Raw genomic sequence first — 15,830 nt, forward strand, 5'->3', positions numbered from 1 at the left:
AACGACATGCGGGAAAGGTACCACAGGTCGATTTGAACTTGGGTCGCCCGCCTGGAGGACTGTAGCCTCGGCCCTTGGTTGCATGCACTTACCACTTTCCGCCCCACAAATTAAGATTTTTAACCGATACAGTTAAAAGTGGTTTCACAATATCAGGTGAAAAGATATTAAGGTTGGTTAAAAAAATCACCACTAGGAGGTGCAGTTTGAACTTTTTTCTTTCTTAACGAGTGAGCCATCTTCGTAAACATAGACGATCTCCGGCTTTGTGGCCTCTCAGCTCCACGTGTTCGAACAAACAGAAAAATGATCCAACTCAAAAAGTGCTGAAAAGGCACGTTTTTTATCTCAGCAAGGTGCATATTCCTGCGCGCCCCGCCGCTCTCGTGAGGCGGCTTCAGCCTCCGCGACTCCTGCAGCCGGTCTCCTCCTGAACGAAAGCTCCGTGAACTCTCTCTGGGTGTCTGAGGAGACCAGGAACCGTGGTCACATCACTCACCGACTTGTTGCATTGAAACCAAGGCCTGCTGTGCTGCAGCCCACAAAGAGTTGGACAGAAAAAAACGTGCATTAAGCTCCTTTGTCATTGTTTACCAGTAGACCATAAGTCCCGTTTTTCATGGTTCATGATACATCGAAAGTATTCATTAGATTAATCGATTATGAGGCTAAATGGTTTCTCTCAGCCTTACATCTCACAGTCAATTAGATGAAGAGCAGGGGCGCTGCTAGTGATCGTCGGCCCCATGAAAGATGATCACGAAAAGCCCCCCCACCACAGCCCAAAGTGACCATGCACAACAAACCACACCCTCAAAAATGTAAAAGAAATAACACAAAAAGTTAAAATAAATAATAACTGCCCTCTTTATACACTCTGAAAGTGACCCGACCACTATCTCTATATCACTCCTGACATTAAGCGAGTCATTACAGGCGAGTTATTTTGTTTTAAAACGACTGAACAGCTTTAAAGAAGTCGAGGAAAACTAGAAACTCTATTCTCAAAATAATTAATTAAACTACGTTACATCAGTTCCTGTCTGGCATTGGGACCGTTTTTAAGCGTGTAGCAGATTTGTATTTATGTAAGATTGAATCTTCATGAATTTATGATCTGTTAACCCATCCCAGATTTACAGGAGCCGGAGATTCGTCCCAACTTTTCTCCCCTGTAGGGCACCCCTGGGTGTGAACTGTGCTAATAAGATGGTAAAACCTGGTTAATGTAATTTGCAGACATAAACACTAAACATAAATTATATTTCTACAGGCTACAGAAAGGAAAGCGTCTTTCTCCGTCTCATTTATGAAACTACGGCCCAAAGCAGACACACTTCCACAGGACTACATTTTATCTTACTCAGTTTTCCGTCATAATAAGTACAGTTTGTTTCCTCGAGATCTCGACTTATTTATCTCGGTCTAACGACTCTGGTTTTCGCGTGATAACAAGTTTATTCCAGCTGTTTTGATCCAACTAGTTTTTTTTCTTCTTCCGAACCCAGCAGCAACCTCCAGTGTTGAAAAATGAAGGCAATGCCGGAATGCAAAAATCCTGCAGTTCATCAAGTGTCCACTAGAGGCTGGCTGCAGAAGCACAGGAAGTCACATACACACCCATTCAAAAAAAGCCTGTTTTTACACCATAAATTAACATGTTTACAAAAAAAATGTGAACATACAGACAGACAGAAAATCAGTAATAATGACAAGCCGAGCCTTTGCAACTCGGCCACCGTACATGCCCTGAGACAAACAGAGAAAAAGAAAGAAGAGAGGGAATGATGAAGTCAACAACTAACAGCGCTACGAAGAAGACGTGTGAATGTCTCTGTTACGAGTTATACTTGAGCAAAAAGCTGACGTGCAATTCCTGAAAGTATCTTAACATTAACAAAACATATTTTGCCCGCCATGTTGATGACGAATATGACGTCAAGTCGGCAAGTCTGGAACCTCATTGAGTCCCGAGTTGTTCCGACTGGAGCAGGCATTCAGGTACATTTTCTGACTCAGAAACTTGTTTCTCAGGACGCTGGTGGCGCAGTGGTTAGTGTGCGCCCAATGTATGGAGGCTATGGTCCTCCGAGCGGGCGGCCCAGGTTCAAATCCCACCTGTGGCTCCTTTCCCACATGTCATTCCCTACTCTCTCTCCCTGGTTTTGAACTCTATCCACTGTCCTATCTTTAAAAAAAAAAGAAACTCGTTTCTCCAATGTTTCCGATGCCGCATGAATGCAGCGTTAAACCTGAAAGCAAAATCTAATTTCACATGCATGCCGTCAAGTCGGGCAACTAATCATTTTCCTTATTGTTCCGACTTGAGCAGGCGATTAACGTGCCTTTTCCAATTTGGAAACTCGTTTCTCCAATGTTTTCCGAAGCCACCTGAATGCAGTGTTAGACCTGTAATCAAAATCGTATTTCCCCTGCAGACAAACAACAAAGAAAGAAATGCAGCGACGCGCACGCTTTAAGAACATCAACATTTATTTCACATGATATAAAACAGATGGGGTATGAACTTTTTGCATATCGACCCTAATAATATTAATAATAACCTCTTATAGTTATAATATCTGCTCTTCTTTCAGTGTGTACATAAATTATGTTATCTCGATTTAACTTCTTTTCTTTCTCTTCTTTTTTTTTTACAGTTTATACATCTCTTTTAAATTTCTCTTTTTTTTCTTTTTTTTTTATGTCCTGGAGCTCCAAAGTCCGACTTATTGCTTCGTACGTGTGCTATTCTCGGACTCTTCACCACATAAGACATAAGAGTCTAACGCTAAAAAATGTCTTCATCTGTGTCCCGTCCTCGGCGTCTTCACTGTCGACCTCCTCCGTCGTGTAAACCAAAGAGAGAGAGAGAAATAAACGGAAAGAGACACGAAACGTTCACATACCGTGTTGGTGTGTGCTCAACATAAATACTCACAACCTCCGCAAAATACTGAGTTCTGTCCGTCCAACAAAAAAAAAGAGAAAAACAGCAGCATGAAGTGGCACCTTGTTGAAGTAAAAATATGCTTTATGTTCATATATATACTTTTTATATATTTATATATGTAAATCCAAAGAAGTGTAATGTTGCAAAGGATGTGGAAACAGAGCGATAAGGGCGCCTCCGCTCTCAAACCAACGCACAGACTCAAACTCAGAGCAGGTTAAACAAACCAAGAGCGTCGGCGGTCACTTTGGGGTTAAAGTAAAGCACTGCATGTGTGTCGAGATTTGGTGCTTAGCCCATCATCATCATCATCATCATCATCATCAGCTCCTATATACAGCTGTACACTCCCCTCCTCCAGCGACCCGGTAACAGCTCATATCCCTCCTCGAGATCAGTAGAATACTCTAACAATTATAACGTTAAGATGATTTTAATACTTAGCAAAAGTTCGGTATATTCAGGTGTGTGTGTGTATGTGTCAGAAAAACACATTTCTATGGAGCTCTATCGCCCACGGAACAAGTCCAACGTACAGATTGTGAAATGGTTTGAGAAAGTACGACACGTTTGAAGCTCTGATCGTGTGATCACTAAACGTGGGCATGCATCGAAACGTTTCATTTAGAGTCGACCTAATCGGCTGATCCTCATTTTCACTCTCATGTAGTGTCACAATGCTGAATTTAACTAAACGTGGGCAAAGTTTCAGATCATGACGTAAACGTATTTTGGAGTAATCCCAGGATGAGTCCGCAGAGGGCGCTAAACGGCGTGTTCTGCAAATCACGCCGTAGTTCCCCGATATGAAACAAAGAGTTTCTCCAGCACTGGAGAGCAGCCCTGCCCTGGCAGCCCTGCAGCATTTTACCCCCCCCCCCCCCACAAGGCGTCCAAAGAGGTGGCCAATCAGGAGAATGTGGGCACGGGGGGCGGGTCAATCTCTAGTTTCAAGTCTTCTTCAACACAGCGTGATGTTAGTTTAGTAAATTATTGTCCCGCTCAGAGTCAAAGAGGGGGAGGAGTTAGGGCGGGGCTACCTGTCACAGAGCTCCGATAAGTATCTCGCTCAGTGTTCGGTAAGGATGCACTAAAGGACACTCTGAGGAGTCAGCCGTTATTTTTCCAGTAAGAAGTTTTTGTTTCTAGCATTTTGTTTTATGCTAACCAAAACTAGCATCCAAATCCAGAGCTCAGCTGTAAAATAGCTAACTGAGCCAGCGCTAATCGCCAGCTCCGATCCTTCATCTGTTTTAAAAACTCGATTAGCAGACTTAATAAAAACTCTAAAAACAACCTTTCCTTAAATTAGATTATCTAAACAGACACAAAGGTGGCTGAAACAGGAATGAAGACCCTAATTTAAACTGTTTTCCTGATTGTTGGGACATCTTTCTTTAAACGTTCTTTCTAACGGAGTGCACATGTACAGTGTATTTGGCCTATTTATTGTAAAGCTAAACCATTTCACAATGCTTCTTCTACACAGAAATGTTGTGGGACAGATAGGCCTCCATAGGCTCGTTGTTTAGCTCAGGGACATACAGAATGAACAGAGCTAACAGGAGCTAAAGGTACAGTACGTCAGCCTCTCTCTGTCAGGGTGTGACGGCGGCCCGTCTCAGTGCTCAGTCTGATTCTCGGGGCGGCCATCCTCTTGGTCTCAGTCTCCTTGTGGGCATGGTAACAGTAGTATCAAAGTAGTTCTGTTGTAAACGCAGGAAGCCATGGAGCATGCTCGGTGCAGGCTGGCTACATTTGGGCTTTTAAGGGACGTCGAGGTCGGCCGGCATCGCTCACGTGTCGCTGCTCACCAAGGTGAACGTCTGTGCTGTAAAGAGAAGAAGAAGAAGAAGAAGGAGAAGAAGAAGAAGAAGAGGGATTAAAGGACAGTGAGTCAGATATTCAATAGTAATACAAAATACTTAACTGTTACCACTCTTTTGGGTGTGTTCTTCATTAATTTAGAGAACTGATTGTTAGACCAAAAGTTGAATAAAACTAAAATATCCTCCAAGGTCACATACACAAAACACACTTCTTCATGTTTCTCTAACCCTTATGTGTCTCTAGTCTGTCTACAAACCCCCAATGATGAGAGAAGTCCATCCTCTCCGTCTTTTGCCTGCTCCACTTTTCAGAAAATATGTGCTCAAACAGACCGTTTTTAGATTTTCCCTTCATGACATCACAAAGGGCAGTAACCCCTCCCCCAGGTGGGTGACACTCCCACAGCTAGGTGTTTGTTCTGCCCTCTGAGTCTGCCTTCTCACCATAAACAATAGGACATGGAGCGAGAAAGCACCAAGACACCCGAGCCCTTCCAGAGAGGGGGCGTGGTCAGACACAGCTCATTTATATTTAAAGGTACAGACACAGAAACAGCCTGTTCTGAGCAGGGCTGAAATAGAGGGGTTTATAGGCATGATCAAATACAGGATCAGAGTGGATTTAGAACAAGAAACTTCACACACATGTTTTGAGGAGCTTTGAGACTTCTTTACACTGGTTGAAGAGGAGGAGAATATGTGAACTTTAAAACCTAAATGTTGTGAAATCTGCACTGTGTTCCAGCTTTTTGATGGATTGTACAAATTTGAGAAAGTGAGAGACCACACTGTTTTTTTTCTTTGCCGCAGGTGTGGAGCTTCTTGTGCATTAAGTATTCATGCTCACAGTCAACTTTTAAAGGAACAGCTCTGGTTTGCTCTCTAAATTATTTACAGGCAAAATAAAAAACACCTTCAAAGCTTGAGGGGTCATATCATCTCATAGAGCTGAGAGAAAGCTAAAGGTTGCACGGTTCAAAGAAAACAGCCTGATGCAATGAGACTATTCTACATCAGATCTTTTTTGCCAGGACAGGATACAAACCGCCTAAATGTGTGCAGCTGCGAATATATGAAGCAAAAAAAGCCATATAGCCACTTAAAGCTCGCCTCAGGCTACAAACAAAAAACAGAATATCTGTATTCCTAAAGTCCAATTTTGAAGGTGCTGCAGTTCCATTAATTACCACTAGATGGCAGTGTCCGCTAAGCTTGCAGGAAATGCAATTTGTGCACAAACATAGCATCATTTACATGTGCTAATGTTTGCTTTTGAGTGTGTATAAATTCTGGTATTTACTAAATGTCACATGCAAAATAGAAAACAGCGATAATGTCAGAATCTCTCTATCAGAGGGTTTTATTAGAAGTTGATGAATGAAGCCTGTTGATGCACCGTAATGCTTTTATGTGTTTACCTGCAGGGCTCAAAGACTTCTCATGTTTAATCGCCTGCAAATACTCAAAATATACATCCTTTAAACCAGTGCTTCTAAAGCCGTCGAGCCTCAGGACCCGCCACCAACTCCAAAAATAAAATACAGACTTCTCCTAAAGTAAAGCGTTGTTTCTGGGCGGAGAGCTGGTGTGTTTCCTCCAGCTAATGACAGCGCAGCAGGTGAGTTAGGAGTGGATATAATTCAACTAATGGATGTTGTTCAGACTCATGAATACAGTGGATGTGAACGTAGCAGCAAAGAAGAGAAAATATAATCACAGTGAGGTGAAACACTAAGTGGATAAAGCTCGTTCTAAAACGAGGGTGAACCTTGTGTTGTCTTTTACCCGTGGACGTGGAGTTGGACTATTTCTGCTAAAAGAAAGCATCTTTTTTTATCAACTAAAATGTTCTCCCTCTGAAGGAATCCTTTTCTGTAATCTTGTCAGACCGGCGGAGTTACATTTTGAGCCGTCCACTCGAGCTTTTCCAAAAACCTTTGAGTCTTTTAGACTCAGAAAGTTCAAAACAAATCACAGCCAGGGTTAAAAAAAATAACAGAATTATTCTCAGCAAAGAGTCGAAAAAACAAAGAATCAGATGGGTTCAAACATGTTCTAAATTGTTCTCCTGACAGTCTGATTCCTCTTTAGTAAACTTCAAACACATCTGTGAAGGCGCACTTCAGCCTCGGGAGGTGTGTGTGCGTGTGTGTGTGTGTGTGTGTGTGTGTGCGTGTGTGTGCGTGTGTGTGTGTGTGTGTGCGTGTGTGTGTGTGTGTGTGTGTGCGTGTGTGTGTGTGTGCGTGTGCGTGTGCGTGAAAAGAGACAGTGAGGTGAATTCTCTCTGCAGGCGAGCAGCAAGGATTTACCTGAAGAAACGTCAGTCAACAAGCTTTTATCATGTTTACATTAAAAGAAAGGATTTTAGATTTAGTGTAATTGGGCTACACCGTGCAATGTTCCCTCACAGCGAGGAGGTTCCTGGTTTGAATCCCCGTCTGACAGGAGTCTCTCTGTGTGGAGTTTGCATGTTCTCCCCGTGCATGTGTGGGTTCTCTTCCTCCCACAGTCCAAACACATGCTCTTTAGGTTAACTGGTGACTCTAAATTCCCTGTAGGTGTGAATGTGAGTGTGGCTGGTTGTCTGTTTCTACATGTCAGCTCTGTGATTGGCTGGTGAACAGTTCAGGGTGTAGCCCCACCTCTCATCCAATGACAGCTGAGATCTGCTCCAGCACCCCGCGACCCCGAACGGGAAAAGCGGTAAAGATAATGGATGGATGGATTTTGTACACATTCTGCCTCAACAGAGACAAACATCTGTCTTGAATAAATATTTCTCTAAAACAGGTTTTATAATGTCAGAGCTGACTGAAATGTTTTTACAAAAAGTTGGGTTTCTTCAGACACTGTTTTGTAAATATTCCCTCTCAGTTTTGACGGCCACAGCTGTCAGTTCAGCAGTGACAGGTGAGGTTCTCCACCTACCAGCCAACATGTTGTTGTTGTTGTTGTTGTGTTTCTTGTCCTCCGCTGTCAGCTGGTTGTTGGAGTCCAGACTCTTCTCCATCTTCTCCTCTCTGATGTTTTGCTGCGTCACGTTCGTCTCCTCCTCTCGGGGCTCGGGGCTCGGCGTCTCGGGCTCCGGAGTCTGGAAGCTACAATCAGGAGGAGGAGAAAGAGTCACAGAAGAGACGGACGTATGAAGGATGAGAAAGGGACGTGCGAGGAGACCATGGAAACCTGACTTGAAATATTAAAAATCAAAATGTAATGTTTCTTTGGGCGCAGATGGCCTAGTGGTTATGTCGTGCCCAATATTCAGAGGCTTTAGTCCTCAAGCAGGCAGCCCAGGTTCGAGTCCATCCTGTGGCTCCTTTCCCAGTATGTCAACCCCGACCTCTTCACACCCAACATCCATAAACGTTCCAAAACTTAACACAAAAACGGTGGGAAGGCAACACTTTCAGAGAGTTCATTTTAAAGTAAATGAGATCAGAATAAATAGAGCTAAAAGCTTTTTGTGGATTTGGGTTTCCAGAGGTCTTAAGAAAGATTTTAAAAACCTTTTCTTCAGAGTAGGTTTTCCCCCCACGACACACAACAAGCATACGACTCCCCCCCACCATCTTGTACTTCCTGTGTTTGGCGTTCAGAAACCTTTACACCTGCAGGCCGACGTCACCTCAGCGTTCTTTGTGTGAATGCAAACAGATTTAAATGTACCACCATGACCTGTCTGTTCTAAAAAAAAAAAAAAAATCACCATTTTGTTTCGGGGGGGGGGTTTTCAGTCCCCACAGTTTGTAAATAACTTCGGGTACGAGTCGAGCAGGTGACGGACACACACCTGCTTTCGGTGGTCGTGTTTGTCGGCGAGCTGGTCAGGTCTTGGTCTCTGCTCTCGTCGTCCTCGAAGGGCTGAAAGTTCACGATCTCCACACGCCGGGGCTCCGTGTGCAGGTCCAGGATCACCACCCTCTGGCTCTCACAGCGCTGAAACACAAACACACACACACACACACACACACACACACACACACACACACACACACACACACACACACACACACACACACACACACACACAGAGAGGTATTATGTTTATGAAACTGACAGAATATGAAGAGTCCGTCTGCTCCCCGCGCTGCGCCGTTTCAGCACCTCGTTATCGATGCTGTTGGTCTCCGCCTGCGGCTCCTTCTCACTCTGCAGGGTCACGTCCTCGTCCGGCTGCACCTCCTCACACTCCTCATTTTTCACCTCCTCCGCTCTCTGCACCTCCTGAGGGGCGTTAAATAGAAACCATGTGAGGAGCGGCGTTCACAGTCAACATCAGAAACACACACATGAGCTTTTTATACAACAGTAGAGGATGCACTGACGTCAACATGTAAGAGTTAAATCACACAAACTGCATCTTATCAGAAGCTCAACACCTTTCAAAATAAAAGCACAGGCTGGACTCAGGTCATGAAAAGTCGAATTACTGCTTCATAAATCCTTAAAGATTGACATGATTTAATCTTTTTACATGATGTATCTGCATGAATCTAACTGAAGTATCTTACATTCTCAGTTAGTCTTCTGTTTCCCATGGTCATGCCTTCATGGTCAAGTATTCTGAGTTGGTCTCTCGCTATCTTTTTTTTTTTTTAAGATTTATTTTTGGGCATTTTCTGCCTTTATTGGAGAGGTAGGACAGTGTATAGAGTTGGAAATCAGGGAGAAAGAGAGGGGAATGACATGCGGGAAAGGAGCCACAGGTCGGATTTGAGCCTGGACCGCCCGCCTGGAAGGGGCCTCCATACATGGGGTGCGCGCTCTAACCACTGCGCCACCAGTCTCTCGCTATCCTAAAGGGTGAAGTGCATAGGAAGTGTAGGTCTACTTTGGATGATACGGGCATCAGTTCGCTCTTATCCTAATTTACCTTATAACCTGAAAAGCTAACATATGTATCCATTAAGCGCAGCAGTGCAGATGATGTCATTGCTCGCTCTAATTTGAGTTGCTCAAACCTCAATAGCCAAGTTGAAAAGATATGTTGAACAGGAGCGACCCTGACGAACGCCTCTCTGGATATGAAAAGGTTGTGATATCTCACTCTCCAGAATAAGTCATACATTACTTTCTTTATTTGTTTTTGATCATTCTGATGTTTTTAACAATGTTTAAATGTAAAGGTTTCTCTCCCTCGACCCTCTCTTAAATCCTGCGTGATGCTGAAAGGCTTCAGTGTTTGCTGTCAGGTGTGACGACGCCATGACAGTAAAGATGGTCTAAAAGAGAGCGCCTCCGTCGATTCGATGAATAGAAGAGAAAACGTTTGCGGCCTCGTGGATTTGTTTGTAACCTGAATATAAACCATTCAAATGAACTCCCTCTTCACAAACCTGTGATGTTTGTTCTGTGTTGGTCTCCTCCGCAGCTTCCCCGCTCCGCTCCAGGTGAGACACCTTCAGCTGCTGCAGAGCCGCCTCCAGCTCCACAGGGTCCGCACAAGCCCCCTCCACCTGCGCCCGACTCTGCACAAACAACACAGAGAACACACACTGTTGTACACACAGACTCTGGAGAAAAAACGTCAGATTAAAAACGTTTTCAAGGCCCTAAAACTGATTGATCATGAAAACGAAATAACAGAAAACCTGTCCATATGCTTTGAGGATATTTGAGGTGTTTCACGTGTTTATTTCTTTTATATATTTTTTCATTGACAGCTGGACTGTTATGTACGGTGGCATCACACTGCAGCAGTCCAGACACTTTTCCATAAAGAGTGTTCATGATGTCTTATGAGGTTCTTTTGGCTTCTTGCAGCTCGTTCTTTTATTTGCATGCTGCTTATGTTGCTGGATCTGTTTTGAACTTTTGTATTTGTTTCTAAATTTGCAGCTTGGTTCTCCTCTTGGGAATGGTTGCAGCAGGATTGGCCCTGTGGGCCACCGTAGTAATGCCACCTGGGAAATTTCTCTGTAAAGATCTAAAGATGGAATTGTAAGTGAAAGAGTGAAACAGACAAAACGGGTGACGTCCAAAGAGAGGAAATGTGTTTAAATTGTATTTGATGACTGATATTGGCTGCCAAACAATTACCTTAAACACGATTAATCGCTAAATTTCAATAGCTAATCAAAGTAATCACTTTTTTAATCGCATGTTTAAAATTCCATTCTTTTGCATTTAAAAATAAAAATAGATCGACTTTTATTTTGAAATGTTAAACGGTCTTAAGCTGAGACTACTTTGCTTGCTATTTGAATTCAACCGTGCTTTTATTTTGAAATACAGTAAGGAGCTTCTGGTAGATGGAAGGTTAGGACATGAAGTTAAGCACAGAAACAGGAAGAGGTTAGGGATCCCAGGATTGACCCTGTGGGCCACCGTAGTTTCTTCTGCAAGCTGTTCGTGTCTTTGCATTTGTTTCAGAATGTGCAGCCAGTTTCTTCTTATGGAAATAGTTTTGACCCTCTCAGCCACCGTAGTAATGCCACTGTGGAAATATCAGTTGATTGGAAGGAATCATAATGTTCACATTGTTGGCTTTAGATGGTGAAGGAGAAAAGATGGGGGATTTTAAAAGAGAGGAAATGTATTTAAGATACTCATTAAGATCTTATTAAAGAAAAAGAGAGCCTGAGATCCGGTGTTGGACGTTTTGGAAGACACTTCACCTGCAGGGTGAGGAAAGGGTTGTCTTTGTTGAAGGAGGGCGATCGAGACGGGGTTTCTCTCCTCTTCTCCCGGAGCGTCGAGGCCTCCGCGTTCCTCCTCATCCTCTCCAGCTGCTCCTCCACGCTCATCCTCGTCCTGCCCACCTCCCGCTCCCCGAACCCCATCTGATCCACGGCGCTCCTGGGACGATCCTGCACAGGACGAGGATCAGAGAGATGTAACCCTCCTGCATTTCACTTAAACGTCATGTGATGAAGAAGCTGTCAAGAGAGGAACTTCTTGTTTCTGCACATTTTTTAGTAAACATGAGCTTTTGGATTGTCTGCATCTGATGTCGGCTGTGTGGATGCAGAGTGGGTGTAATGTGGATGAGTGTGGGTGTAATGTGGGTAGAACAGCCAGGAGGAAACGCTACATCAGATCCTGTGTTTGAGGAAATCTGTCAAAGCTTTCTCTGCAGCTACAACAGACTCAAATGTCGAACCTTTATGTAGCAGATTAAGCCGAGAGAAGATCTCTGTAACATCCCTGCACGCTGCTGAAACTCCTCAAACTGAAGATGAAACTGTTGAGTCAACATCTACAGGTTTAAATCATATGTAACTCTGACACCTAGTGTTTAAAATGGGTACTGCAGTCCAAATTCTAAACATTGTAGAGAGCTGTCTCCCCCCCCCCTCCTCTCTAGAGTCGATGCTCACACAGGTTGCCATGTGGTGGACACTGAAGCTTCAGTGTTTATCCAGCTCTGCATCGGTCTGTAAACCTTTCTGTGTTCTAACCTCTCTCCATTTTTCAAAAGCGTCTCCAACATTGATCCTAGCTTGAGCACGTTTCTGCTCGTGGAGCTTATTAGAAACATGCAGAGGCTTTTTAGGTCGAGTACAATCACTTCTATCTGAACCACTTCTCTTGCCCGCTTCCATCGCTGCAACACCTGTTGGTTTGACCTGATAACTGCTCTCATATCTGACAAACCGAGGGGCGTCCAAAACGGCCGTGTGGGGGTCGCCTTAAAACCGTCTACCTTCTCTGGTCCAAACAAATCCAGAGCATTCAGGAGCAGAATCTAAAGTTAGAAGGAGGACATACTGGCTGCTGTAAGGTCATAGTGAGGTCACTTTATCATTTCACTCACTACACATCTCACTGATTGGTCCTTTAAATAAAGTAAAGCCATAAAGGGAATTATTCTTTGCAGCATAGCATCGTGTCTCCCTGCAGTCACATCCATAAAGAGAATCTGCTATTAAAACTTCTCTGTCTTGTATATTTACTTTAACTCAAAGCAGCAGCGAGTCAACATTAACTGGGGCAGAAACCTCCGACACAAAAACTGCTAAATAAAAAGTGACACTTGAAAGGAAAATAAAAGGTACTTTTCATATCTTGCAGGAAAAAAAATGAAAAAGTCGACGGCGTGTTTGCTCGTTAAATCAACTCAGAGCACACGACGAGACGTTCAGCTCGGAGAGGCTTTGAACCTGAAGGCAACACTTGTAAACACGCGATATGTGGGAATAAAAAATGTTTCCTCGAGCCGAGCATGTCGTCTCTGAATGTGTCAGATAAAACGACGTGTCATTGAAAATGCAGATTTATATTTTCCTGTCAGCGGGACAAATCTAGAGCGCTGCAAATAAAAAACACAGGAAAACAACAACAACAACAAAAACAGCAGCTCTCCTTCAGGCGGATTCTCACACTTTTCATCCAAAGCTGTGTTGACGCCAAAGGGCCAAACTTACCGATCTGGATTCGGGCTTCTTGGTCTTCCTCAGGGTAACGTAGGAGGCGATGGTGGAGGACTCGGGAGGGCTCATGGGAGATTTGGTCCTTGGTGGAATGATGCCCACCGGGTAGGGGGGAGCTGAGGGGGAGGAACGGGGGTGCTGTTGTCACTTTACACATCGGCAAACAAACACGGCAGTCGGGCTAAATGTTCAAGTTGTGCACGATGGCACAAAAAGAAGTGAAACATGTTGAGACGAGGAGGACAGTGAGGGACGTCTGAGCTGTTTTTAGCAAGTTATGCATTTTAAATAATCAGTTTGATGAGTGTTTTAGCATGAGTTAACATTCTTTTCACTGCCTGCAAACTCTAAATCAACGCCAGCAGGGGGAGTTTTTCTCTGAAGTCTGATTGAATTGAAGTCTGTGATAAAGAGATCCTACTTCTCAGAGTTTTCTTCATTTCCATCAGGAGGATGCTGGGAAAAATCCAGACAGAAATCTAGCTGTAGTCGTGCAAAGAAGTCAAAGATGCCCGGTCTCAGCAGCCCTGTCAAACTTCTAACTCCTAACGCCTCTTTAAGTTTGCTTCCTGTGTCCTGACTTCGTACCTTTGGAAGCCGCGGGGTCTTTACCCTCTGCAGACGTCTCCGTCTTGTCCTTGTCCTCCCCGTTGGCCTCGTCCACCTCCTCCTTCACCGTGGTCAGCTCCGGCTCGCTCTTGTACAGCCGGTAGTCTGGAGCTTGCTGTGAGGGAGAGGACACACACTGTTTAGAAACACAAACACACACACACACACACACAAACAAACTTTTATCGAGCAGAGTTTGTTGGAGTTTCTTTGTCTGCCTCGGAGGATCTGTACACAAACACCTGAGCCTTTTCTTAAAATAACCGAAGAACGAACGTGTTGTTGTGCTGCTGCTCGGTGAAAACTTTGTTTCTCCGTGAATGTCAACTTCTCAGGGTTTAAAAATAAAGGTCGAAGAACTTTGGAAGCAGCGGGAATACAAATCGGATCTTTGAGCGAGATTAGGAAAGGAAATTGTAAAATTTAAGAAAACGTTAAGAGAAGAGAAAGGAAAGGAAATCAAACCACAGATCAAGAGGGAACGCACAGAAGTCTCTTCTCATACGGCCTCCTTATCTTTACACATTTTTCAAGTCGAGACGAAGCAGATTGCCGATGTTAGTTTGGTTGCGCACCACACACTCACACAACAGCCGACACTCTGACTCACTGACAAACACACCTCACTCTCTTTGTAAATTGTTATCTTTGGTTTCTTGTTTGATAAACCTTTGCACAGTTTAGTTGAACCGTACGTTCACCTTGTTTTTGTCAGGCCTTAAGAGCCGGGTCGTGACTGTGCACATTTCCTAAAGCCACCCAGTGCTCCAGTTTGGCCACTCCAGTCTACGTTATGGATACGCACCTTGACATTTATTTTTTTAAGAATCATTTTTGGACGTTTTGTGCCTTTAATGGAGAGATAGGACAATGTATAGAGTTGGAAATCAGGGAGACAGAGAGTGGGGAATGACATGCAGGAAAGGAGCCACAAGTCGGATTTGAACCCAGGCCGCCCGCTTGGAAGACTACAGCCTCCATACATGGGGCGCGCGCACTAACCACTGCGCCACTGCGCCACCAGCGCCCCAACACTTTGACCTTTTTGATGTTTTACCGACATTAGGCCTTTAGAGCTAATGGTAAAATTGTACATTTCTTGGAAGACGTTTTGCAGGATGTAATAGTTTTTTTTTTTTTTAAACTGACGAGAGGAGTTGAAGACTTGGAGATGTGACGTTTGACTTTGATTTGACAAAAAAATGCCTCTTAAACATCAAATACATTGTTGTAGAGAAATTCTTGTTTACTCAGATCCTCTCTGAAAGTATTCTTTACAGCAACACGAAGTTCACTTCAGTCCTAGTGGCATGAAAAACCTTTAAATGCAAACACACACACACACACACACACACACACACACACACACACACACACACAAACCACATCACTCTGTTCACAGTGAAGTTCATGAGTGGATCCATGTTTGGGTCTGGAAGTGACTCTGCAGGTGATGGAGGATGGACCGCAGGAGTAAAAAAAAAAACAACACACACACACACACGGGGATAAATGACAGGGATCCAAAAACGGGACTTGTTGAGGAATGAGTCTCTGCCAGCGAAGATGAATTCAGCCTTCAGGATGGAGTTGAGATGTGGAAATGATGAAAATGAATGTAAGCGTTCTGATGCTGAGGTTGGATGGTGGGAGGGGGGGTGGGGGCGGACATGGAGGGGGGCATGGAGCTTTTCAGGCGTTCTTACGCTGTGCGCTCCGTTCCTGGAGCCGGCCTTGCGGTCCTCGGGGCGGTGCGTGTGAGGGGTCAGTCGGCCGCCAGGGTGTGGGTGGTGCGGGGGCACGTGAGGGGGGCGCTCCGTAGAGTCGTAGTACTGAGGGAGGGGCGGGCGAGGGGGCACGCTGTCGCCCTCATTTAAGGGACTGAGCGGCAGCAGCGTCACTGCCTGTTGACAGGTAAAACAGCTGGTCTGAATCACGTAACGGCACCGTGTCAGGGTGCAAAACTGTGCGTCTCTGCAGTTTAGTGCGGGACAGAAAGTGTTCAGTAAGAAGATAAGCAAAGATCTCTGCAAGGCTGGTTTCCTGTTTGATCAACCCTCCCTGATG

The 15,830-nt window shown here is 44.4% G+C and overlaps 1 protein-coding gene across 13 annotated transcripts in view; it reads right to left on the reverse strand.

Annotated features, from left to right (window-relative positions):
• Positions 1–2,475: 2,475 nt before the first annotated feature.
• Positions 2,476–15,830, reverse strand: part of LOC132956566 (pleckstrin homology domain-containing family A member 5-like) — a 188,245-nt gene continuing 174,890 nt past the window's right edge. For 9 of the 13 annotated variants that reach the window (XM_061030077.1, XM_061030085.1, XM_061030079.1 and 6 more), the window contains 9 exons: positions 15,470–15,667; positions 13,743–13,878; positions 13,149–13,270; positions 11,400–11,591; positions 10,119–10,250; positions 8,887–9,006; positions 8,573–8,718; positions 7,711–7,880; positions 2,476–4,784 (listed from right to left, as the gene is read on the reverse strand). In XM_061030077.1, coding sequence (XP_060886060.1) covers positions 4,750–4,784; positions 7,711–7,880; positions 8,573–8,718; positions 8,887–9,006; positions 10,119–10,250; positions 11,400–11,591; positions 13,149–13,270; positions 13,743–13,878; positions 15,470–15,667 — 1,251 coding nt within the window. In that variant the 3' untranslated portion in view covers positions 2,476–4,749. The other 4 variants (XM_061030088.1, XM_061030083.1, XM_061030082.1 and 1 more) reach the window with 3 other exon arrangements.

This window comes from Labrus mixtus, chromosome 22 (assembly GCF_963584025.1).
Source record: "Labrus mixtus chromosome 22, fLabMix1.1, whole genome shotgun sequence".
Lineage (NCBI taxonomy): Eukaryota > Metazoa > Chordata > Actinopteri > Labriformes > Labridae > Labrus > Labrus mixtus.